This window comes from Stigmatopora argus, chromosome 13 (assembly GCF_051989625.1).
Source record: "Stigmatopora argus isolate UIUO_Sarg chromosome 13, RoL_Sarg_1.0, whole genome shotgun sequence".
Classification (NCBI taxonomy): domain Eukaryota; kingdom Metazoa; phylum Chordata; class Actinopteri; order Syngnathiformes; family Syngnathidae; genus Stigmatopora; species Stigmatopora argus.
The window spans coordinates 14,454,169-14,480,088 of record NC_135399.1 but is presented as its reverse complement, the minus strand read 5'-3'; the positions used below and the strand labels follow the sequence as shown (position 1 = coordinate 14,480,088).

Genomic DNA, 25,920 nt, shown 5'->3' with positions numbered 1-25,920 from the left:
GGCTTTGAGGCCCCTGGAAATGCACAATGCATGCATGTGTATGCAAGTGAGCACTAAAATAGTGAGACGTCATTTATCTTTTATTTCAAAACAAGCTTGTGCTGCCATCTGCTGCCCTCATTGAACATTTGAAGTATTTCATTGAGATAGTCCTGGTACATGTACAAAATGTGTAGCTACTTAACAGCTATTCCTCTATACATGATGCAAAAAATAAAATGTCCTTGACATTTTTTTTCTTTTACAGTTCAATGTCACCGTTCAGTATTGAAAGCATTCGGCGCCCCCGGAGGTCGGAGTCGCCGGATTCCAAAAAACGGAGAATCCACCGTTGCGACTTTGAGGGCTGCAATAAGGTTTACACCAAAAGCTCCCATTTAAAAGCACATCGGAGGACACACACAGGTCAGTAGCTTTCAGCATAACCTTGCAGGACATAAGTTAACTTATCTTCACCGAAACATATTAAGAATATACTGTGCTACTGGCAATATTGTGTCATTAGAAAACTTCAGAAATCAGATCAAAAGAGATTTAGCCCATATTTCCAGCTCTTATTTTCAAACACATTTCATGTATAGTGGTGCCTCTACTTACGAAAGGAATTGCTTCCACTAGTGATTTTGTCACTTGGATTTTTCTTAAGTAGAAGCATATTTTCCACTGAGTTAGCATAATGTGTGCAACAATCTCTAATACTACCCCAAATACGGTTTAAAAATGATAAAAGTATACAAATTCTGTATGCAAAATGTACGTATGCAAAAAAGGGGAAAAAACGTTCCAATGGGGTCATAGGGTCGCACTAATTGAATTGAATTCTTTTATTGTCATTATAGTATAGTTATAGTAAGTATAATGAGATTTAAAGCTCTCACCACATAGTGCAAAAAATAACAACAACAAACAGACAAATAAATAATCAATAAATATGAAATAAATAAATTAGTGAGATCAGCGTAGTAGAGCAACCTTGTTCCGTCTGAAATCCAGGACGAGTTCCATGGTTTTGGAGACGTTCAGCGCCAAGTTGACTATCGCTGAGTCTATGGACTCAACAACAAACAAACACATAGATAATCAATATATAGTAATGATAAATAAATAATTAATACATCGTATGAGATAAATGTGTATGCAAATGTATGTATGCAAAAAAAGAGGAAAAAAAAACATGTTTCAATGGGGTGGTCGTAGGGTCGCTGTCATTCTCTGCTGTTGTGGCCATTTTTGGATTGGGATGGCGCCATCCCATCCCAGGAAATGCATTTCTATTTTATGTCGTTTGATGTTTTGTACCTTGGACTGTTTTTCGTATCTTGGAACAAAAGGTTTCCCATCAAAGCCTTTTGTATGAAGAAGCATTTGTAAGTAGAAGTAGCACTGGATTTAAAAAAAATGATTCAAATGACCTAACAGCATCGTTAAATAATATGTCGTTAACTCCATGATTTTGTCTGTATTTTTGCCAGGAGAAAAGCCTTACAAATGCACCTGGGACGGTTGCACGTGGAAGTTCGCCCGGTCTGACGAGCTGACCCGCCATTATCGGAAGCACACGGGCGTCAAGCCCTTCAAGTGCGCGGACTGCGACCGCAGCTTCTCTCGCTCGGACCACTTAGCCCTGCACCGGCGCCGACACATGCTGGTGTGAAACCAGTTTGAAATCGGATACCACCACCACCACCGCCACGCGCGGGGGAGCCGGATCTCCCCGGGAATCGTTCTTCAGCTGGACTGAACGCATGGGACGAAGAAGATGGCGGCAGAAAAGAAAGAAACAGGGTCAGGTGAGGATCCTCCTCCAAGGAATAGACGGACGGTCAGGATCTTTTATTGTCTTTTACAAGCACTGTTTGGAAATTTTTAACATGGGACGACGGGGGGGGGGGGTGGATGATCGCTCTTTTTTTTGGCTTTATAATGTGAAAGACCCCAGAGTGCGGATACTTCTCCCTTTTTTTTCTGCCCACTTGTCAATGACGCCGGCTCTTCAGAAGCAGATCCGTATTGGCAACAGGGGGCGCCACTTGATCACAGATATTTTCCTTTTGACTTTGAACGCCGCATCTCAGTGACTCGAAAGCCATGTTTTGGGTGGGCTTGATGGGAAATATCGTTTGACAAAAAAATAATAATTCCGGAGCCTCTTTGTTCGGATTTGTGTGCCGTGATGAAGCAATCAGATTAAGTGCAACCTTAACAATTACAACAGTATATAGACAACACTTTCTTAAAATAGCCTTTTTTTCCTATCCTGTTGCTATTTTCATCCTCCCAGGGCCATTCGGAATATGCGAGAAACAAAAAAAAAACATCGGACAAATGTTTATTATTGTTATTATCAGTCTTGTGGGTTCAATGTTTTTTGGAGGTTTCATCGCTCGTATTAAACGCTTCGTCGTGTACAGAGAACTTTGCAAACAATCACGTTAAGGACTTTACTTTTCTTACTTCTTCTCTCAGCCGGGTTTGAAATTGTCTTTTTTTTTTGCACGGCAGCACTTGACTTTAAAATGGCTGAAGTGTTACAAAATTGGTGGCAAAAACACAAACACACACAGACACACAAATGGAAGAGCAATATATTGTGAGCGGGCGATTGATGTCATTTTATTTTGCCCAAAACGGCGGAAAAATTACTTTGACCGAATTGTAATCAAGTACTTTTGCTCTGCATTTCAATGCTCATTTGCATACATGAAATGGACTAAAGCGTTGGGACTATACAGCACAAATTAAAATGATTGATTAAATACAGTGGAATGTCAAATTTATTCTTATAAGAATGAGTTTGTTACCCCCCACAAACTTTTTAGTAACTGTGTTGGTGGTGGTATAGGTAACTTAAGCCTCCATTTTTAAACCACTATGAAGATATTGCAATGTTTGAGCGTATCAATAATAATAATGAATATCGGTTTGCTGATTTTTTTTTTTTTTTAACATTTAGTAACTTTATATGTTGCTACTTTTTTTCTTTTCTGTCTTATAGCCCTATTTTAACTCTAGTCATATAAAAAAAGAAAAAAATTAAATCTCGTTCCTGCTATAATAAAATATTGATCAAAATAAACAATCATCATAATAAACACAATTTGGGATTGAAAGGAAGCGATAAAAATAAATAAAAATCACTTAAATAAAACAGATACGTACAATTAAGACAAGAAAATAAAAATGTAACTTAGAATGTACATATATAATGGATTTTTTTTAGACTGTTAGGGTTTTAGAAAACATTAAAAACCAAAGAAACGTCGAGTGTGTGCGCTCAGCTTAGGTCTGGCGAGGTTTGATGACATTTTGCCTGTCGTGTCAAACATTTCATAATAAAGCATTTTTACTTACTCGACACTTTGTTGAAAAACGGTGCTCCGTTTGCACAATTTGGAGTGTTCAAAATTAACATTTCCACTGTATTTAATGATCCCATCCTCTTCAATTCTTTTGTCCGTGGTATTGAACAATAGAGCCTATAAAATAAAAAAATCACCATTAGTAATAATCTCATCATTGTATGTGTATTCATCTTTCAATAATTCCCACTTGTTTTCACTCCAGATTCATTTTCTCCTTTTGAATTATAAATGATTATAAAATGACAGCCCTGTAGCCGCGTGGTTAGGGCGTCCGCCTCACAGTTCAGGGGTCGAGAGTTCGACCTCTGGTGGGTCCTCACTGTGTAGAGTCGGCATGTTCTCCCCAGGCTTGTGTGGGTTTTCTCCGGGTACTCCGGTTTCCTCCCACATCCCTAAAACATGCACGCTAGAATAATTGTAGGCTAAATTGCCCCTAGCTATGATTGGTTGTTTGTCTCATTCTGCCCTGCAATTGGCTAGCCACCAATTTAGGGTGTCCCCCGCCTGGTGGGGTAGGCTCCAGCACCCCCCGCAACCCTTGTGAGGATAAGTGGTTCAATAATGATGAAATGATCAAATAAAATGATAAATCTCCCTATTCTTTCATAGTGAAATGCATTTTTTGGAGCCAAGCCAGTACAAAGGAAACAGTGAGTTTTATATCTATACAGGGTGTTCCAAAATGTTTGACCCCATTTCGTAGGCCAATCCTTTTGAGAATTTTCATTGGAATGGCCTCAACTTATCACAACTTATGTAGAAACGTTTAAAATTTTTGCGTGTAACGTTTGGCATTTCTATCTTTTCAGGTTAAGAAATGCCGTTCACCTGAAAAGAAATTTTGCGTGTTAGAGTATGCTTGCACTCAGTCACTGAAGACTGTGCAGCATGCCTTCACACATTTTGCAAAGAAGGCAACAACTACAAAACAAATTAGCACTTGGCACCAAAAATGTCAAGAAAAGGGCTGGAGATTCTGATTTGCTGCCATGTCCTAATTTGTTTTGAAGTTGGTGCCTTCTTAGCAAAATTTGTGAACAAGCAAACGGCATTTCTTAACCTGAAAAGATCGAAATGCCAAACGTTACACACAAAAATTTGAGGTCATTCCAACAAAAATTGTCAAAATTATTGGCCCACGAAATGTGGTCAGATATTTGGCACATCCTTATAATATATATTATATATATACAGAATCTGTACTGTATATTTAACAGCAGCACCTTGAAAATCCACATCCACCCTTGAATACATATTTTTAACCCCATCAGATGTTCACTTTATTTATGTTCTGTAAATAATTTGTGCACATATCAGTCTGTGTTCATGACATAATATCAGCACCTTGTTTGTTCATCATTAGTATCTTTTTTCCCCCAAGTGAATTTGATCAAAGATGTCAATTTATAACAAAAATACTCATTTTATGATCCATATAATATATATACATATATTTTATGATTGAGGGTTACTTCAACACGATTCTATTACGTTTCTTTGTGTACAAAATATTGTAATATATGTAATGATGATTTTAACATATGTAGATTTATATATGTATATATGTATGTATATATGTAATATGTATACGTATATGTATATATATGTATATGTCTATATATGTATATATATATATATATGTATACATATATACAGTTGATGTTGGATAAAGAGGACTCTGATTTGAGATGCAGGATTCATACAAATGTGTTTTTTTTAATGATTCATTTGGGGTACACAGTTAATCATGATTTCTTTGTTTGTTTTAGTCACTACACACCCAAAACAATGTTGATTTTATTTCATATTTTTAGGTCCAACTTTCCCCCATGACAACTTATTTTTCAAAATTCTATCAATATATCATTGTCAAAGTGGTCCTCTCTATTTGCTATTTAGTTCAGCCAAATGTTTATATAATTCATCAGTTTTTGGAGTATTTTTACAACCACACAATTGCATATTTTAAGTGAGCAACTTCATATTTTTGCTATTTGCAAAACTTGCAATGCTTCAGATGAAGGAACAGATTTTTTAAACCTGTTTGATAGTTTAGCACAAAACTACTCAATCTGCTGCGACATGTTTTTCCTGCTCCACATAATTTCATTTCCTCACTTAAATGAAAAGAAAACTTGTTTTTTTTGGTTGCAGGATTGTGACATGGTACACATTTTTGTTCGACATGTTAATATGTTCTAACGTTAATTACATTTCATGTGTGTCGAATATTTGACGGTCAAACTGAAGGACCCCAGCACATCTTTTAAAACGCCATTGATACGCAATTATATATTGATAAGAAGTTGATCAATATAATTTGTTTTTGCGAAAAATATGGGGGGGAAGTAGAATGACTTAAGCGATTATTTTAAGAAGGTGGGATGATCAATTAAACAAAATACTTTCCAGGATTTTCAATTTGCTCAATATCATGTTTAAAATTTAACATTACATTTTTACTGTGATAATTTGAGGTAAAGTAAATTTCACATTTAAAAAATTGACATTTTTTGGAGTAACTTGAAAAAAAAAATTAACCACAACTATAACAATATTGGATAAAGTATTGTTTTCTTGAAAAACATAAAATGATGTTCCGACCTGAAAATATTAAGTGAAGTCTCTGTTGTATATCATTTTTATATATGCGTAGATGCACATAATTCCCAATCAGTCTATGAATTTGTTATATCATACCCAAATGCTGAAAAAAATGGTGTCCTGATTAGACAGGGTATGTTGTATGATCTGTTCAATATCTTTTTAAAGCATAATTTTGTAACGGTAACCAGGGTCAAAATTATGCAATAATATTAACACTAATAATAATGTTCATGAATAGTGCCTCATCTTACATTAGTGCTCAGTGCAGCATTTTCACGAGACGCAATGGTTTTTATGGTAACAATATAGAAAGCACAGAAATGGTATGCAAGATCCGCCTGCCAACTTTGATTAAAAGCCAATCTTTACGTTTGTGGCGTCCGCTCGTCAACATGTCAAATTGCCCGTCGCACATTTCAACCTAATCGGGTGGTTTTAGCGAAAAACAAACAAACATAACGTTAAATCTTACTTGTGTATCGATGCCTTTTTTCTCTATTTTTTGAGTCACTAAAATCACAAATTGTCCATTGCAAATTTTAGGAGAAAAAAACAATTCAACTTAATTGTGCAGTGCAATTAAGCAAAAAATAGAACATGGATTCCAAATAATTAATTGATGCCTTTTTTTAAAACTTTTTGGGACAAAAAAAGTTCAGTTTGAGTCACCAACATCACAAATTTTCTTTAAAAAAAGTTCATTTTAACTGGAGTGCAATTATAAGCAAAACAAATAAAATGTAATCCAAATCAACAAAGCCTTTTTTTTTTGCTTTTTGGGCAAAAGAAAGCAGTTTGATTCTCTGACGTCACAAATTTTCTTTAAAAAAACAGTTAATTGTACAGTGCAATTAAGCAAATAACATAACAACGAATCCAAATCATTGATCGATGCCTGTATTATTTTTTACAAAAAAACTATGAGCCTGACATAACAAATCGTCCATTGCACATTTTCCTCCAAAAAGAGCAGTAATTCAACTTAATTCTGCAGTTTCATCAATTCATAGAAAAACAAAACAAATCCTTCTCAACGATCAATGCCTTTTTTTCTAGGAATCAAAACATCATTTTGATGTCTACTTTACTTTTAATGTACTTTTTTTCTGATTGTGTACGTTCGGAAGAATAGTGAAGCCAGCGACTGTGTTTCAATTTGCAGATATTTTGTGCAGTAAATGGTTGTATTTATGTAAAGTGAGTGTAGTGTAAATATCTTTCAATCTTATTTGCGATCTTTATGTCATAAAAAAAATGTGATGCCGCTCAGCAAACTGCTTCAAAAGGGAGATTTTCGCTCAAAGAATAACGCAATTTTTTGGGGGGGTCGGGGGTCAAATCTTTATAAAAAACATGGTGCCCATTTTTTTTGTGTTGCTTCTAATTTGTTCCTCAAAGTTGTTTTAAGTAGCCTATCCAGTCTGTGCTTTGTCTTCTTCTTCTACTTATTCTGTATTTCTTTTTCTTTTCTTTTTTTTCCCAAATGGATGGAGCTGTGAAATTCCAATAAGTTGACACGTATAAATGTATATTAATATGAATGGAGGCATGAAGGTTAATAAAATTGCATTTTATATGTAATGCGATTTTATGCTTTGGTTGGAAAATGTTGGCGCCTTGGATATGGAAATGAGGGAAATAACTTTGTTTGCGGCTTATTAATTAATTTAAAAAATATATGTATACAAAAAAAGCACTTTGAAAAGAGCTTGAAGTCACTTAAAACCGTTTGGCAGATGTTCAGGCTGCCAGGTGCTAAGTGGAGAAAAAATAACCACTTTGAAATTGCTTTTTGAAGACAAATCAAGGAAACGATGCTTTCATGCTGTTTGGAGAGTGGCTTAAAAAAACATGCTTGTGATGTTGGGATATGATTTGCTACCCCCCAAAATGTGGCAATTTGTAACTAATAACTTTTAACCAGATTTTACTGCAACTGAATTTCAGCTATATCATAAATGAGCGTCCAAATTCATCGAAATGAAAAATAAAAGTAAAAAAACAGAAATCAAGGTTTGAAGAAAAACAGTGCTATCATGTGGTATATGGTTTTATCATCGTTGCTAATGATAATATTTTATAAGGAGGCATGTTGCCCATTCTTAAAATAAGAGACAAAAATGGAAACATTTTTTCTAAAAGAAAAAAAAATTCTATATCTATATGATATATATATCATCATATATATGTATGTGTATATGCGTATATGCATATATATATATATATATATGTATATGTGTATATGCATATATATGTATGTGTATATGCATATATATATGTATATGTGTATATATGCATATATACACGTGTATATATATACACATATATTTTTACATATATATATATATATACATATATATACATACATACATATATATTTATATATGCACACACATATAGATATATAGATATTTTTTTCTTTTAGAAAAAATGTTTTTCAATTTTTGTCTCTTATTTTAAGAATGATTGGGTTTTTTTGTCTCACTGTGCCCTGCAATTGGCTTTAACATTTGCATCATCCCAATGTGACCACCAGAGAGCAATAGTCAGTTGAAAGTCTTTTCATTTTTCCAAGTGACTAAAAAAGTGGAATACACTTTTATATGATTTGATCATGAGGATCCTACAACAGTTTCATATTTGGATGTTTTTTTGCTTCAGTGTTTTCCCATTGACATATGTAGGCTTTTTTTTTTTTAAATCAGCCACATCAATCAATTTCTCATCCAATACAAAAAAGTAAAGCTTTATACATGTGACTCGCCAGCCTTTCACACTAAATTACTGTTACGTTGTTTTTTTTAATGATCTATATTTGTCCTTGAAAATGCAGTCAATATATTTCCTTCACTTTTATTTAATCTCTCATTTGGCAACGTTACAAGAAGCCCACCGCATACTTATCCGGCATGACACTCTTTCATTAAGCATGATTTCCATAGCATACAACATTAGCCCGCTCCTGTTTGGGAAACAGCCGATGAGTTTAGCGTAGGTTCTCCGGGGAGAAATTCCCTATAATTCCTTAATTAAATGGAATAATTTAATTACAGTAACTCGGGCAGCATTCATCAATATAATTGTTTCAGGAGCACGGCATTATAATTGAGTTTGAAATGAAAACAAGTCCATTTGGAACGTTCCTTGTGATCCTCCAACCGTGTTGCCGTTTCTCCGCGGCATTTCTCCCTTTGATGGGCGGCCATTCGGCAACATTTATTACCGCCATTTAATTTAAGCTCTCTACGGGCTCGGACAAGAAGACGAGAGATGATAGCTGTTGGCCTTCTAATCTGATCCTCCCCGCTGGCCTTTCATAAAAGTCGAAACGCGCCGCCGTCTCGGATTTCACCGCACAGGCCGCCCCGAAAACATCATTTTGCTCTAATCTAGCCCGAAGAATGTGGTCCGTTTGAAGTGGACGCTACGCCGTTCTGGCGTGATCAAGTCATTGCGCGCGAGCAGGTGTGCCCCTCCGCGGACAAACGCGCCCATTGTTCAGACTATCAGCCTGGAGAAATTCTTCTGCCGGACAAAGTGCTCTCTAACTCCTGCACTGACACGCTTGTGTCAGTGCGCTTGTATCGTTTGCTCGCCCAGTTTATTGTAATCGGATCGGGACATAGTTACTCAACGCTTCATTTCGGTCCAGCGGGGTCTCCTCTCACGACGGAAGATTTAGCGGCGTTAGACGGACTTCAAGAATGACATTCGGTCTTTTTACGAAACGCTTATTCTCACGAGGAAGTGTTGGATATTACGAAATCGGATTACCCAGAGAAAACCCATGCAAGCCCCAGGGCAAACATGCAAACTCCACACAGTGAGGACCCACGTGACCCCTGAACTGTGAGGTCGACATGCTAGCCGCTTTTCACCAGGCCGCCGTTTGAAATGACAGATTTGCTCAAATTAATGTCGATTACGGCATATTTTAACTAAGGGCTTCCAATACCGACTTTTTGACTTTGGATCCAATATGATTGTTCCAAGCGATGCCTATATTTTTTCGTGTGGGGTCGATTGGTCGCCGGTCTTTTGGTCGCCGGTCTTTTGGTCGCGGTCTTTTGGTCGCCCCGACCGCGACAACAGGCGACCAAAAGACCGGTGACCAATCGACCCTGTACCTATTTTTTTTAGACAAGTAAAAATAATTAATCAATCAAGAATCTTATCACTTTGTATTAAAGTCTTACAATATTGCACAATGATCTGTAACTGTCAATAAAAGGACAATAATAACTCTAACTTGGTTGAAAACTGCCACTTACCTTTGTTTTGAACCTTTGAGTCCAAGAGTATATCATATTTATACATTTGAATAAACATTTTTCAAATGTATATATATTCATATCAAATATCAGTTTAAAAAAAAAATCCAGAACCTCAAATTTTGTAAATAATGGGATTAGGAGTATTAAACTGACGAGATGTCATCCCCATTACTCTCAGATATATTCATTCATTCTTATCTATACGAGATCCGCAGGGGGTGCTGGAGCCTATCCCGGCCAACTATTGGCAGCAGGCGGGGGACATCCTGAATTGGTTGCCAGCCAATCACAGGGAACAAGGAGACCATTCACATTCACACTCATAGCTAGGGACAGTTTATAGTGGTCAATTAACTTAAGCATGCATATTTCGGGGATGTGGGAGGAAAACGGAGTACCCGGAGAAAACCCACGTAGGGGGAGGACACATCTTTAGGGATCCGCTATGTATTTACAATTTTCCAGCAGACGGCTGAATCTCTGTAAATTTCTTTACATGAAACTGTAGTCTTGAATCTTGAATCTGGTGATTTAAGCGGATTTTTAATGGCGCCTGCTAATTGTACGGAGAAATCTGTCCATCTGCTCAAAAGCTACCCGAGCCCTAGAGAATCATCCGTACTAAGAATTAGCGGCCTTGTTGCAAAATTCTTTTCGATTCGGAATAATCAAGCCGCTATTCAGCGTTGGGATGGCGGGGCGCCGATGCCCCAACACAGCTGAGGAGAGCTCAAACGCGCCCCGACGTGCGTGACCCGTGCATGGGAATGAAAGGGAATAATGCGGGTGTGTGTTTCTATTCTCCGCCGTGCACTTCTGCATAATAAAGATACTTCTTGTTCAAGGTGATCCTTTGCTTTGCATATGGCTGATTAATCTTATTGTACGTCGGTGAACATTGATCAGAGGAATGATTACAAATGCATTAGTCAGCAGAGTGTTTGGAGTGGTTGCCTTTAAGTGCCCATTTTCCATAGGTGTCTGTGCTTTTTTTTTCTTTTTTAATTTTGTTAGATAGAATTTAGCAAATGGATGCACGCCGGCTGCCCAAATGCGGCTTCAAAGCTTTAATGCTTATGGACGTAATTTAATTTTCGAGATGGCGGCTCTGACCGACTGTGTTGAGGCTGCTAAATTCATTAGCTAGAAAATGACGATATGTTTGCGAGGTGACGGAAATAATGCAGCGGTACACGTACGAGAAATCCCCGTGTGTGCAGAGTATGTGGTAAAATGTAGTCTGCGATTTTTGGGCGTGTGGGCGTTAAAAACTTTTTACACCAAGGGCCACTTTCGTAATGAGAAAAGGGTGCAAGGGTCGACATGTTATTTTTTTAGTTTAATTTGAGAAACAGAGGATTTGACTTGGGTATTTATAATGGTTTTGGAAAATTTCATTTTCTTTTTAAGTAGGGGTAACTCAGTGGCTGATCTGACCACAATTTATTTTGATTGGGAGATCTGGCAAGGTTCAAACGGCTGCAAGTCGAATACGATTGGACATCTATCGCCTTCAATTTCAGTGCAAAAATGCGTAGGCTTATGTTCTTACCGTCATTAACGCGGTTGGACGTCCAAAGCGTTTCGATTTGGTGGTTTTTGAAGATCCATTGGAGAGCAATTCCTGCAAAAAATAGAATTTTCTGAATAAATAAAGGCTTTAGAAGCATAGCGACCATTGACAGATTACAGCCATTTTCCATTATTTCCTAAAGTCGATTGAGGGTACGCTTTGGTACTTTAATTTTGCACGGTTTTACAAGTTTTTCTCCACCACCACGGCGATTAACGCCTTGAAAATGAGCTTAAGTTCCTCCATTTCAAACTCCAAGGACACGGCGACACTCGGCAAAGAAGCGCCGACTCAGACATGTTCTCACCAGGCGGGTAAATAAATATTTGTAGCGTTTAGCAGAGGCCTAAAACGCATCGACCGTCTCGGCGGACTGCACGAAGTAGCGGCGGGCGTAAATGGAATTTTAAAGGCGGCCTAATTAGAATCACACATAAATCAATTGGTAGTGGTAAGCGTTTGATTAGCTCGCAAAAGGGACAAGGGTTTTACAACTGAAAGGCAGCGCGCCGAGTCCCAACTGCAGAGGTGCGCAACACATAAGGGTCCCGGCAAGACAACTCGTGCCACATGTTCAGTGCTCCCCCATTAAAAAGCCCGGGGAAATTAATGAGCTTCCATTGGCACCCTCACAACAAAGGGATCTATAAAGCCGCCTTAATGTTCTCGCAAGAAACTTTACTCTTCAGTAGTTCCCAATCAACCGGTAGCAGCAGATTTGCTTTTATTTCCCCTGTAACCGAAAAACGCTGCCCGCTGCGACTTTTACACCAATGTTACCCCTGATTGAAATTGTTTGTAGCTCATTCTTAATTAAAGAGACATCAATAGTTAGCCGTGTCGGCTTGTCAAAATGCTTCCGACAAGCGGCGCGGTGTTTAAAATGTAAAAGAAAATCCATAAAATGCGACCGAATGTTGCGATTAAAAGCGGGCGACGCCTTCACCAGATCGATTTTCATATTTTACCTGCTTGTACGCAATTACGACGGCGGTGCGGCACAAAAGAGTGCGGAGGTTTGCAGAAAGGTATTAATTGGAACTTTATTTATGCAGATGCGCGGCTAATTTGCATAAAACACATTCCGCAGATGGGTTTATGGCTGCAAAGACTGCACCGATCGGCTGTAAAACATCTGCTCATTCACTACGGACTAAGTCTGCAACGCACAGCCGCAGCCGCTAAAATTGACTCGCTGTCTTTTTAACTCCCAGTAGCGTAGAATAGACATTTTCCCCCCAAAATTTAACTCATTCATCAATCAATCAATCAATTAATGCCTTTATTGTCATCATACACAGCTGCGTAGAACGGAATTGGTGGTGCTACTCCACAAAGTGTGTTTTCCCATTAAAAAAACATCATTACGTAATGTAAAAATATAAAAATCACATCCAGGCAAGGTAAATTCTAAAATATTTCACAATCTAAGATATTGCACATTGTTATTCATCATTCTTTTAGGGTCGTGGGGGTGCCCTGGCCCGTGACCGGACGTTTCGTCGAAAGACGTTTGGTCAACCGGACGTTTGGTCGACCGGACGTTTGGTCGACCGGACGTTTGGTAGAACGGGCGTTTGGTAGAACGGGCGTTTGGTAGAACGGACGTTTGGTCGCCGGGTACGCTCGCTGTCAAATAATGACAGAGTTTACTGTTGATATTTTGATATTAGATATTTAGATTTTAAACTCACTCTCTCTCTCTCATTATTATAATTTTGAGAGCTGGTTTCAACAGTAACAACCCGGCGACCAAACGTCGGTTCTACCAAACGTCCGTTCTACCAAACGTCGGTTCTAGCAAACGTCCGTTCTACCAAATGTCCGTTCTACCAAACGTCGGTTCTACCAAACGTCGGTTCTACCAAACGTCCGTTCTACCAAACGTCCGGTCGACCAAACGTCCGGGGACCAAACGTCTTTCGACGAAACGTCCGAGTACCGTGCTGGAGCCTATCTCAGGGCACCAGGCAGAGTCACAAGGAGACCATTCACGTTTACATTCGTATCTAAGGGCAATTTAGATCATCCAATCAGCTTGGCAAGCATGTTTTTGTAAGGAAAGCGAATTATCCAGGGAAAAACTCAGGGATCGACCCCTCGATTTCAGAACTGTGAGGCAGACGTGTGAACCACCCAAACACTGCGCCACTTTTAATTTCGTTGCGATAATAATTGTAACGTGCCAACAATATGTCCTTAATGTTTATTAGTGAGCTACCCCCCCCGAAAAGAAAGAAAATACACACAGGTCAACTTTATAGCGGGCTCCACCTTGCAGTCAAGAGAGCTGTTTCAGTGTTCAAAAGCAACTTTAGTTAAAAGACTCCCAACATTTACTGGCTGCGCTTAGAGAGCTCTGAAGCGGGGAATAAATAAAAACCCGCTCTTATCACAGCGCTAAGAACAATCCACTCTTAAGAGAAGCGGCGTTTTGGTTCCAAGCCGGTCCAAGTCTTTGTCTACGTGTGCCAAGCGTGTTGAAAATATCCCACTTTGTGTCTCTTTAATCCCCACAAACACTCACTCCTGCGCCAACGCCGCGTGGCTGCAAGGTCACTTCAAGTATTGATAAATCACCCAGCTGTGATTCCCTCCTGACAGCTCAAACTAACATCAAGCTGGATGGCGGGGGGGTGAACAAAAGACCATCAAGCGGCCCTTTTTCCTGACACTTTTATTCAATCGCGGCCAGATTGCTTACGACAGCACCAGCAGCTGTTTCGTCTTCATCTTTCCCCATTTGATAAAGCGTGTCAAGTCATATTTCTGCAAGTACTTCACCTCACCCCATACTGTGCCGCTCACCAGCCCTCCGAGCCATCGGGCATATGCGCATTCCACATGAGGGGATCGTCAAATGGGTCAGGGAGTAATGGCGCCCCCCCCTGAAGGTCGCCGCGGCGCAGGGCGGGGGTGCGGCGGGGGTGGACGACAAAGCAACAAGCTGAAGGTCAAAGATAAGAGCCGTCGCGAAGATATCGAAGATAGCCGCTCAAAATTAAACAATGAGGCTAAGGCGCCGATTGTGCGACCGGCTTGTTTTTTAAGGGGCGGAATGGCTTTTATTTCGGGACGTGGCTCTTCGCTTGACCTCGCGCCGACTCGGATGGAGGTCAGCGATAGGACGGGAGGAGCGTGTTCATTGTTTGTTTGTTGACCCGACGGGGACGACAGAAATGAAAATTCCATTTTGCGCCTGCCTCGGAATTTTTTGGGAGGCTTTTGCGGAGGCCCTCGAGAGGCCGCCGACTTCCTGCGAGAGTGAACGACTATCGCAGGTGTTGGGGGTCATTGTAGAGATGGTGTTTGGAAAGCGTGTAGGAAACTGTATATTTGGTTGTTTGTTGTTGTTATTTGTGCACTTGGTGGGGAAGCTTTAAATCTCATTATACTCGTATAATGAGAATAAAAGCATTCAATTGAATTCACTTCATTTAACTAGGCTTGACATTATAGTGGCAGACTTGAAATCTTAAAAAACATACATTTGGATTCCTAGTCGAAATGAACTGGACATCTAACGCCATCCGCAGCACTAAAAAAATAAGCCCAGTTTACATGGAATTTTACTGATAGAATTCTGTAGAAAACAAACGATTAAGACACACAGATACACAACTATTGAAATTGTACACATTCTATTCTGTTCAATTTCAATACTTAACCTTACTAATAACCCAATACTTTGTTACTTTTGAATACTGACAGAATTCTATCATTCATTCTATCATTCTATTATTCTATCATTCTATCATCGATTATTGGTCAAAGACCCTTTTTTGCAGAACCCGTCTCGATCCTACTCCCCATCTACCACCTTTGGGATGAACCAAAAATGACATTTTGAACCCGGTCCTTTGAGGAACCGCATCCCAGCTGTTGCTTTGCGACAAAAAGGGAGCCCGTGTGCAGTTTTGGCCGAAATGAATGGCCACTAATTCCGCCGAGATTCATTTGTCAGGTGGAATGTTGGAAAAAGAGCTAGCACCAAGACAAAAAATGGGACAGCTCACTCGGCTCAAACTTGGCCTGGCTCCCGGGAATGCGGTTAGCGAGCGTACAATCACCGCCTATTGACGGTGGCACAGCTGCTGTGGACATATGTTTCCCCACCAAAGGAGGACAACATCAACGGGCCGCACCTTGAACAGGTGAGCAGATGAATGGCGTCTTCGCGCCTTTGACTGGCTGCCCTCCATTCCTTGCGCTTTTGCATGGCTCGACAAATAAGTTTTTTGACAGCACGGTGGCCTGTAAACTTTTAGAAGCAGTGACCAAAAAAAAAGGAATGGATAGCATATAGCGGTCGAGTAATTTGGCTAAGTGAGCAAGCCACCTCCCTACTCCACTAAAACTTTTTGGGTGGCTTATTTGAAATCCTAGCTAATAGCCAGTGTCTTTGATGTAATGATTAAATGTAAAATTTAATTTTTAAAGTTTTTGGTAAAATACCCATTTAATATACCCCCCATTTAATATATATGGGGGTATATTAAATACCCATTTAATATATATATGGGGGTATATTAAATACCCATTTAATATACCCCCATTTAATATTATATGGGGGGTGTATTAAATACCCATTTAATATACCCCCCATTTTAATATAAATACCCATTTTATATACCCCTCCATTTCATATACCCCCCATTTAATAAATATGGGGGGTATATTAAATACCCATTTAATATACCCCCCATTTAATATACCCCTCTATTTAATATATCCCCCATTTAATATATATGGGGGGTATATTAAATACCCATTTAATATACCCCTCCATTTAATATACCCCCCATTTAATATGTATGGGGGGTATATTAAATGCCCATTTAATATACCCCCATTTAATATATAGGGGGGTATATTAAAAACCCATTTAATATACCCCCCATTTAATATATAGGGGGGTATATTAAATACCCATTTAATATACCCCTCCATTTAATATACCTCTCCATCATTTAATATATATGGGGTATATTAAATATCCATTTAATATATATGGGTGGTATATTAAATATGCTAGGAGGAGTGAGGTGTTTTTTCCTTTATGCGTCTTTATTTTAGAAGAACAAAAAACTCCAGTGACTGTAAACTAAAACTATAATATGTTTGCGTATTTTTATCTCTATATATCATTTTTTAAAATCTGATTTCAATCGTCTGTTAAACAAATAAGTGCATGGATTTAAAGTGATTTGAAGGTGGCCCTCAGAAAAAAAGTCTGAACACCTTTGGCATAGCCAATGATGATGCAATGATAACCGTTCTTATATTAAAGTATATTTTCACAATGTATGTACCTGCGGTTTAAAAGCATGGCTTAAAAAGTCTTTGTTTATGCCCTTGTCATCATCCATCTATGGAATTTATATTATCATATAAATGTAATCTGAAAGTGTCCTGCTAGAAATAAACAAGCAATGTGCTATATTACTTGGTTTTGACAGGCACAGGTTTACTGCAGTTTTGTGTTCTTCCGGATCGACATTTGAGCGAGTTGACATTGGTTACACATTGTGAGAGTTGGAGGAGGACAATAATTCACAGGGAGCGGAATTAAGAAACCCTAACAGCACATCCGGCGTGCTGAACAAAGACTTTTTGCCCGGCACTCCTCCTCGCAAATGACCAAATGTGAAAGAAAAAGATTACATTTATTCAAAGTGGCCTTTCATCTGGCAGCTTAAAACCCAAACTTGGAATGTAACGCCAAATGATATGCATATTGAGCTGACCCCCTTCACCTTTTTTCTCTTAAAGCCACGGTGGATGTGTGATATGCAAAAAACCTGCAGATCCTTCCGCTCGTCATTTCGACCATTTCAGCACTTTTTAGTTTCCGAGCCGTCCAAGGGTGATCGCGTTGGTCAGTAATAGATAACGAAAGAGCTCCTCCATTAGCATGGAGGTCAAATGCAACGTGTTTAAAAAAAAAAAAAGTAAAAAAAATTAAAAACCTCGCTGACATTGCGAGAAGAAAAATATTTTTGACTTCTAGTTCAAACTCACGCAATGTCAAACACTTTACTGTCACGTCCTGACAAGTGACCTATCGTATACTATTCAGCCGTTAGCTTTGGCGTGGAACATGTGGAGATTCCACAGCCATTTACGGTCGACGTCTGAGAGCTGAGCATCTCTCTTTGGACTATCAACTGCACTAATGGGAGCAAATGGAACATTTCCTGTGTGCAGGACATTTGCTCTGCTTCCTCCATTACTTAAGCTTTAAATAAGAAAAAACACCTATAAGATTATAGTTAAGGCTGCACTAGGAGACACGTATGATTTTTTTTATTGCGTTTATTTTTTATTCAGACGATCCCATTGTCAGCCTTTACCCAAAATGTACTTAAGTCTTTATTTGTGTGCTATAAAAGGCCTTTTCAAGTCGTTAAAGCAAACACAAGGTGAGTGCATCCCATCAGAATTATCTTAAGAATTTGGAGGAAAAAATGAATTCTATATTTATAATGTGTAATAGTGGTAAAAAAATAATGAATGCAAATTTCCAGGAAGTAGACAAAATTGCTCTAAGCAGACATTTTTAAATGGGATTTTTTTTTAGCCAATCAAATGTAAGTATTTAAGATTTCTGTTTGTTTTTTTCCCCCTGACCTTACTTACACAACAAGCAGCATTATGCTAGTATATAAAAAAGTTTTAAAAACTTCCATGTATTCCACTTAACATTTTTTTTACGAGAACAATCAACTACACACAACCGTATTATTAAACAATACACAATATAAACAGATAAAGCAGATATTCACATATATACATATAAATGAATAGGTCAAAGAGCAATTTAGGGTTGTTTTAATCTCATTGCAACACTAAATTGATCAGATATTTGGCAAAACGGCAGTAAATGTCACATTATGCCGAGCATAACCTGAATTCAACCTCCGTTTAATTATTTCCAAAGGAAGCCGCATTGATCTGGTACCTCGGCCCAACAATTACTGGAAACTATGCGTAAGATAAAAACACATTATGTATCTCCCCTTTGTGTGAAGTCACAGGAGTATTCATTAAAGCCTTTTCTTTTTGTGTCCCGTTTGAAACCACGGAATGGGTTTAGCTGTGGGGGCATCTCTATGGAAGAGATATAATGATCCTCCAATTAAAGACGGAATCATAAGACCTGTTTATTAGTCCTAATTCATCTCAACTCCTACCACTAGAAGAGGAGGGGCGGGTGGGGGAGAAAAAAAATCAACAATTTGCCTAGTGTAATTACAGATGTTTTTAATAGTTTCACAACAATGATCAGCAGCAGCTCTTCACATCATTTCCCACTGTCAAGAACAATGTGCACCATGGGAAAGGACGGCCATTAAAGCCTGAAGTCATGGCGGCTCAGTCGTGGCAGCTTGCATTGCGCCGATTACGCTTGAGCAAATGATACGTTTTGTTGAAAGATTGCTTTCTCCACTAATTCGTCCTATTTGGGGAAACACCTCCCTTTTTTTGTAGCTTATCACACAACAACAGACTTTAGTAGCGCTATTCATTAAGAACAATACAATGGTGAAAACGACAACATGGTGATTTTTGCTTAAAGCTGGGAAAACAATTATATGCCACTGTAACATATGCAAAATTATAGAGCTACTTAAAGCATTGACGAGATATTTGCAACCAAAGAGCCAAATGAGCATATTCCTGCAAATAGTTGCAATTGATCAATCCTCCCAGTCAAAATGGGCACCTCTCATTGACTTTAAGACGGTATAGTAAAGAAAAATGACTTTTTTGGATAATGGCATGATGCACAGCTACACATTTTTCCTTGAATTGCACATTTTTAACAGCAGACTAGTACATTTTTATTAAAAAGGGTTTTATTTGGCCATTTGAAATGAGTTGTCATTATTCAGCCCTCGCTACTTTTTAGCTTTTGCACGGCGGATTCTCCAATGGTGACACCGGTTTATGTTTCTTGTTACTTAAATCACTGTTGAGGCGAAAGAATGTAAAAGTAAAACATTGGAATGGTTTTGCTGTCTTGAAATAAAATAAACAAAGTGCAGAGGCATTTGCAATGTGATTAAACAATAGATGCAACTTGTTAGATTATGCATAGCAGGGTAACAAATATGTTTAAATTAAACGCCTCTTGATCATAATAAATGTTTTAAAAATAAATATACAATTAGAATACATATAAAGAGTTTAATAAATAATACGAATGTATTTCTCTTCATTTTAAAAAAATACTTTTTAATTCATTGAACAAAACTATTCCATGTATATTGTACAAATTAAAGGTGTTTAAAAATGGGATTATCAGTATGATAAAGCCAACATATTTGAGAGAAATATTGCAATAAGATGGTCTAAAAAATGTAGTTATTAGAAGCTGTATACAAATGAGAACAAATTACTGATATTTTAAAATCTCGTTAAAAGTAATGATGAAAAACTCAGTAGCATTTTGAAGTATATTAATTTTAAATGTATTTAATTCACCCATTATCTTATGTAAAGGCCCATGAAAAAATGCCTCTTTTTATGAATTCATTGATTCATTTTTTTTATTAATGAAATTCATCTTCACTGGTAAAAAAACACTTTTAGGAACCAAAAGTTAATTATGTTCCCTTTAGTCTCCCAATAGGTTCTGTAATAATATGTGATTAAACAAATTGCAAAAATAAAGCAGATGATTAGAGTTTGCCAACAGAGGTTTTGTTTTCTTTGGATGAATTAATCTCCAAAAAAGATGACTTAGATCAACTTTTTTAAAACAGAGAGACGAAAAACCCCTGAAATGATTACTGACGGCCTCCAGAATGACAAGTATTATCAACAAAAATTAATCAGGTGCATCTTTTCATGAACTCAATTAATAATGTGCAACAACGGGGCCTTTTTTTCCCCGGGAATGAAAATTAATTAGCAGGGGAAGGTCACTCTGAGATGCTGACATCACTCATCAGGCCGCTGTGGCATTTCTAATTATTTGTCTTGCAGGCTTGGCTGATCAAAAATTATGGCCATACCTGAGCAACATTTAGAAGAAAAGCTTTGTTTAAAGCGCTTTTAATTAGACTTGCTATTTGATTAATGCCACGTAAGCGTACGGGATCGGCCCTCTTATCAGCTTGGTGACAAGTTCGTTGTGTATTGTTGTGTGAAAGACGTCTGGTCGACGCTAACTGACTGTTTAGTATCCAATTCCAACTCTTTAGCCGCAATTAAAATGCTATTTACCGCCAGAGAAGTTGTTGATATTGATGAAGACGTCGCCGCCGTCCACTCGGTGCCAATACTCAAAATGGCATTTGACGACGATAAATGTTGCAATAAAGAGCGTAGTTATGAAGTAGAAACGCATGCTTAGTTTGAAGATATTTTGGGGTTAAAGTTTTACTTTCGATTTTCCATAATTGAAGACCGACTTACTAAAGCTAGGCAAGTTAACATGTTTTTATTGAGTTAATTTACACGTAGAGATTTATATTAATTGGGCTAACATCAATGAAGATGCTATGAAATTAAATCTATGCCCAAAAATATTAATGACCGCATATGGAAAGCAAATCTGGCACTAAAAATAGGCTGTTTTATCCCATTTCATAGTTAATGCACCCAAAAAAATGCACCCTGGAACGCCCACTTTTTTGGTTGTGACATCACAACCAGAATTGATGGTCACATCTAGCTTTCCAGCGTTGAAAAAAAAAATTACACAGTACAGAAACTCCGTTTTTTGCAACTTTTAGATTTTACAACTCTATCTTAGAATAGTTCGAATGTGGAGACTATCAATCACTTTACTTTAAGTCTCGCCAGCCATTGTTAATGTGTTCAAATTTGATGACAAACTCAACAATTTAATAAATAAAAAAAGGTCCTTAAAAGTCATAAATACAACTTCCTTCCTCCAACAGATAACCTGCGAAAGGGAAAGCACTCGTCCTCAGGAAACACAATGTATTGCGCTTTTGTCAGCTATAATGAATAACAAAACAGAAAGGTCATACAAAGCCTGTAAGATTAATCCCTTCTTGATAACAGATCTGGCCACTAGTGGACCTCTTAGTCAAGCTCGCAAGACGGCCTGTCACCAAGCGGCGTTATGATGTGGCTTTTATCTCGGCCGCCGCCGCCGCCACTACCGCCGCTGCCGTCCTCCACCGCCGTCCACTACATCAATTCCCATTACCTGCAAATTAGCAAACTTTCAACCCCGCAGTGGGCTTGATCCAAATAGAGTCTAAATGCCATTTCTGTTCCTATTAACCCACGGAGCGGCGTGGCAAACATTTTCGCGAGGTTGCCGGGGGAAAAAACACGAAGCTAATGGCCGCGTTGTGACAGCGCTACTCACGGTGATTTATGATTCTGTGTTTAAGTTGATTACTCCACTGCTGACTCGGAATACTATTTCAATTAGTGCACTGAAGGTCACTCCGCCAAATCCCTCCATAATCTATTCCTATTAACGCTAATGCGCCGAGTATCCATATCTGTTCACCCTTGTTGATTCAAATCATCCGCACTCCTCGTGGCCGCCTTGTTTACCGCTCGCCTCCTTCTATCTGTAATGTCTTCCTTACATTCATGGCTTCTCTCATGACCAATTTCCTTCCACAGATCAACTGATATTTATGCCCAATGACAATGATTCTAAGAGCCCCCCCGGCCCGAGGTAAGGAAGCAACAACCTCTTATTACTCGTCACCGCCAGAAACCCAAAATAGCCTCGGCGTGATCAAAATTTCAGAGGTTGGAATTAATTTTACATCACTTTCGTTCACAGTCTCGCTCACCCGTGCAGGGGGAGGAAATGAGCTACCTGCGTTCTAATAGAATATGTTGCCACGGAGAGCGCTGGTGGACATGATAGACTTCACTTTCCCACTGAATCAAATGCTGAGACGACAGCGCTAAGCGATGATGAACAATGTAGTTCGACTTTCAAAGAGAGTATAAAAGAGAGTTTATTCGCCTCTACAAGGCCTGTTTCTTTGTGGATAAAAAAAGTCCATGACTCGACGCCGTTTTCATTGTGCCAATAAAGGAGGATAATTTTAAACAAAAAATCATTAGATACAAAATGTTAGAATTGAAATCGATTATTGTCATTGCACTCTGGTGGTATAAAGTTGAAGATCAAGCACTTATTCTAGTTATTGGGAATAATATCTATTTTTGAAAGCAACCCAAAGAAACCTTGCAGTACTTTAATCGGTCATAAAAAATGCAATACTGATACCCTGAACAGCAATTAGTTTAAAATGAAACGATGGCTTCTTTGTTCCACATACATGTACTGTAAATATAATTTGTTTGGATATTGATACGTCCCACCCATCAAACGTAACCCAAGGTCTGCTTGATGAAATACCGCTAATTACCTAAATACTTAAACCCTTACTCATTTCAAATGGAAGGATGCGTAATAGAAATGAATGCCATCTAAACGACTTCAAATTATGAATTCAAATGAACTTAAACATTCTCCAAAGGAGTAATAGTCTCTCCATACAGAGAGGCCATGCCAAGACTTGAACCTTCAAAGTCTTTGACAATTCCTAAACATGGAATTACCCTTATCAGCTGAAGCAGACCGCAAAGAGTGGATCTTTTTTTTTTTCCAAGTGGGGGGTAAAAGTGCTGACATTGTCACCACTTGATAGGACTCTATTGAAGGGGTAGGTGAAAACACTCGGTCGCCGTGACATCCATTTTCAGAATGATTTAACCACGATGGAGGGAAGAAACTTCCCGAGCCCTGATTTACCTCTGACGACAGCCGAGCGGCCTCCGAAACAATGTTTCCAAGGCTGCTGGCGAATGACGAGTGGTCACGTCTGTAGAACCGTCCCCATTGGTTTTGATTTATGAGCGGCGGATCCAATAAAAATGGCAATCAAATCAGCCCAGCCACTTTACAGGTAGAGAGCTGTCTGATTGAGTTGTCGAAGGCATGGCTGAGGCTCAGAATGATTACACTCGGAAACGGAAAGGGGTCCATCTCGGCGCGGCCAACAAGGACGCCATACATCTCCCCGCGCAGCGCCGCTATGCGATGTATCCAAAATAACTGCACACCTACCGCTCGCGCGCCTCCTCTCGCTGAAGGTTATTTGTCGTCTGAAGGACTCCACCTGTCAGCACGTGATGAATACCATGTACACAGACAGGAGCGGCGGTCGGGTCCGGGATTAGCCGGAAAACTCACTGATCTGTGAATAACCTAAAAAAGAGCAGCCGAAGATTAGCGATGATGCTTTTAGGGATGATCCATCAAACTCAACTACCCCAGTCACTCAAATGAATCATCGCTCTTGATTCTTTAACCTAGCAGAAGTGCCAGCCGCCGCTGCGCCGCCTGCCGGGTCACGGGGATCATTTTAAGGATGTTTATTAAATCACCGCTATCAATTTTCGCTCGCTGATCGTCTTTTTAGCCACGTCGTCCTTGGAGAGAAGTCGAGCTCACCATAATGTTAAAGGTTGCCGCGTATGGCTCCTACGTTCAACCTACGTGGGGAATATTGAGTTAGTCGTTTGATGAGGTGTACAACTAGTTTTTTTTAGGTACATGTTGTCAGTTTTCTTGAGTTAAACCTCAGTAGCTATTTAAAAAAAAACAATAACCCACAGAACCCACAAAAAGCACAAAACTCATCTCAGGAAACCAGATTTCCGAACCACAATAGTGGAAGGTAGGCTTTTTAAATCTGTGTAGTTACATTGCTGTGGCGGACAGAGTTTTAGTTTGTTTTCCATGATATTCAATTGATTTGTCAGAAAAAAAACGTGAATAAGTGTTATGCGGAAAGTTGTTCCGACGCCATAATTTTTTTACATCATAGTGGAGCAGCTGATAGGTATTCTGTTATTTTGATCAAAATACTATACTGAAGGCTAATTTGAATAAGTGAAAAATGCTGTTTTGCTAATGATAAATTATTAACAATAACATTGGAAGTGAAATAACAAGGCATTAGCTTTGTTAGTGTAGTGCATTGCCAAAAGTGCACTATTAAAATATCCTATTTTTAATATTTTCTGATGACGTACTTCATTTTTTTCAATCACTATGCTTGCTTGTAGAATTGAGTGATGTAAGTATATGATACTTACCATTCAGTAGGCGCCCGAAATCCGATGTTAATAAAGCTAATACGTTTTTTAGGGGGCATGTTGGTATTACTTGCTTTGAAAACATGGCCCTGGTTCTCAAAAAAAAAAACAGCAGACAGATCTGCTCGCTGTTTTAATATGCCAAGTCAGAGCAACAAAAGCATTCTTTGTGCAAGTTCTCCAATGAGTAACCTACTTCAAAGGTGCTTGTGGAATTTGATTAAAAAAGCAATACCCTGTGAAAAAGGCCAGAGCAAAGTTTAACGCTATAACATTTTGACAAATCGTTGCTTTTGTTATTGTTTCAGTCGTAGTCCAGAAAACATTAGAGGTGCTTTGAAAGTCAGATATTGGTATACTTTAGGTATATTGCCAGTTTTTAACACAGGGTTTCTCAGATCTTCAACTAAAGACTAGAATAAGAAATCCCCAGGGACTCTACTCAACAAATCCGGACCCCAACACAGTGCTCGTGGCCAAATTGTAGCCCCCAAGGATGACATAAGTAGCCTGCGGGTCTGTTCTAAAAGTAGTACATACAAGTTACCATTTGAAATCTGAGAATTTTATAAAGAAACACAGTATATTGATGTGCATCTGTTTTCCAAATTGTTCATAATTATTTATACACGGAAAATATATGACTGACACTCATTAACAGTAATTCAGTATTTAATTTGAGCAAAATTATTATATATAAAGCAAGTATGAAGCTGGTAGCCATTCCCCTTAAGCAGTTCCCAACTAGCTCACATATTAACAACATGAGTGATTACTAGACAGACCTTAAGCCTGTAAAAATGGCCAAACTTGAAACAGATACTAGTCTAGTCTAGACTTACCAAGCATGTGTCTCGTTTTCAGTAGAAAATATCTAATGTTACTTCAAATAAACTACAAAAAAACATAAATTATATATACAAACAAATTGCCACTAAAGCAGAGGGAAGAAAGTGTAACAGTAGGGAGGAGTTGATGAGGATCTGGT

At 38.5% G+C, this 25,920-nt stretch overlaps 1 protein-coding gene and 1 long non-coding RNA gene across 5 annotated transcripts in view; one reads left to right on the top strand and one right to left on the bottom strand.

The window, feature by feature from the left end:
* Positions 1–3,956, top strand: part of klf12b (Kruppel like factor 12b) — a 58,592-nt gene extending 54,636 nt beyond the window's left edge. For all 3 annotated transcript variants that reach the window (XM_077616947.1, XM_077616946.1, XM_077616948.1), the window contains 2 exons: positions 248–405; positions 1,473–3,956. In XM_077616947.1, the coding sequence (XP_077473073.1) occupies positions 248–405; positions 1,473–1,654 (340 nt within the window). In that variant the 3' untranslated portion in view covers positions 1,655–3,956. The remainder of the gene's footprint in view (positions 1–247; positions 406–1,472) is intronic.
* Positions 209–25,920, bottom strand: LOC144086817 (uncharacterized). Of its 2 annotated transcripts, XR_013304580.1 has the most exons (5): positions 25,775–25,920; positions 23,899–24,039; positions 11,796–11,867; positions 3,352–3,476; positions 209–1,053 (listed from the first exon to the last, which is right to left on the bottom strand). It is a non-coding gene; the product is annotated as an uncharacterized LOC144086817 (long non-coding RNA). The 2 variants fall into 2 exon arrangements; XR_013304579.1 differs by lacking the exon at positions 209–1,053 and having other exon boundaries at positions 2,589–3,476.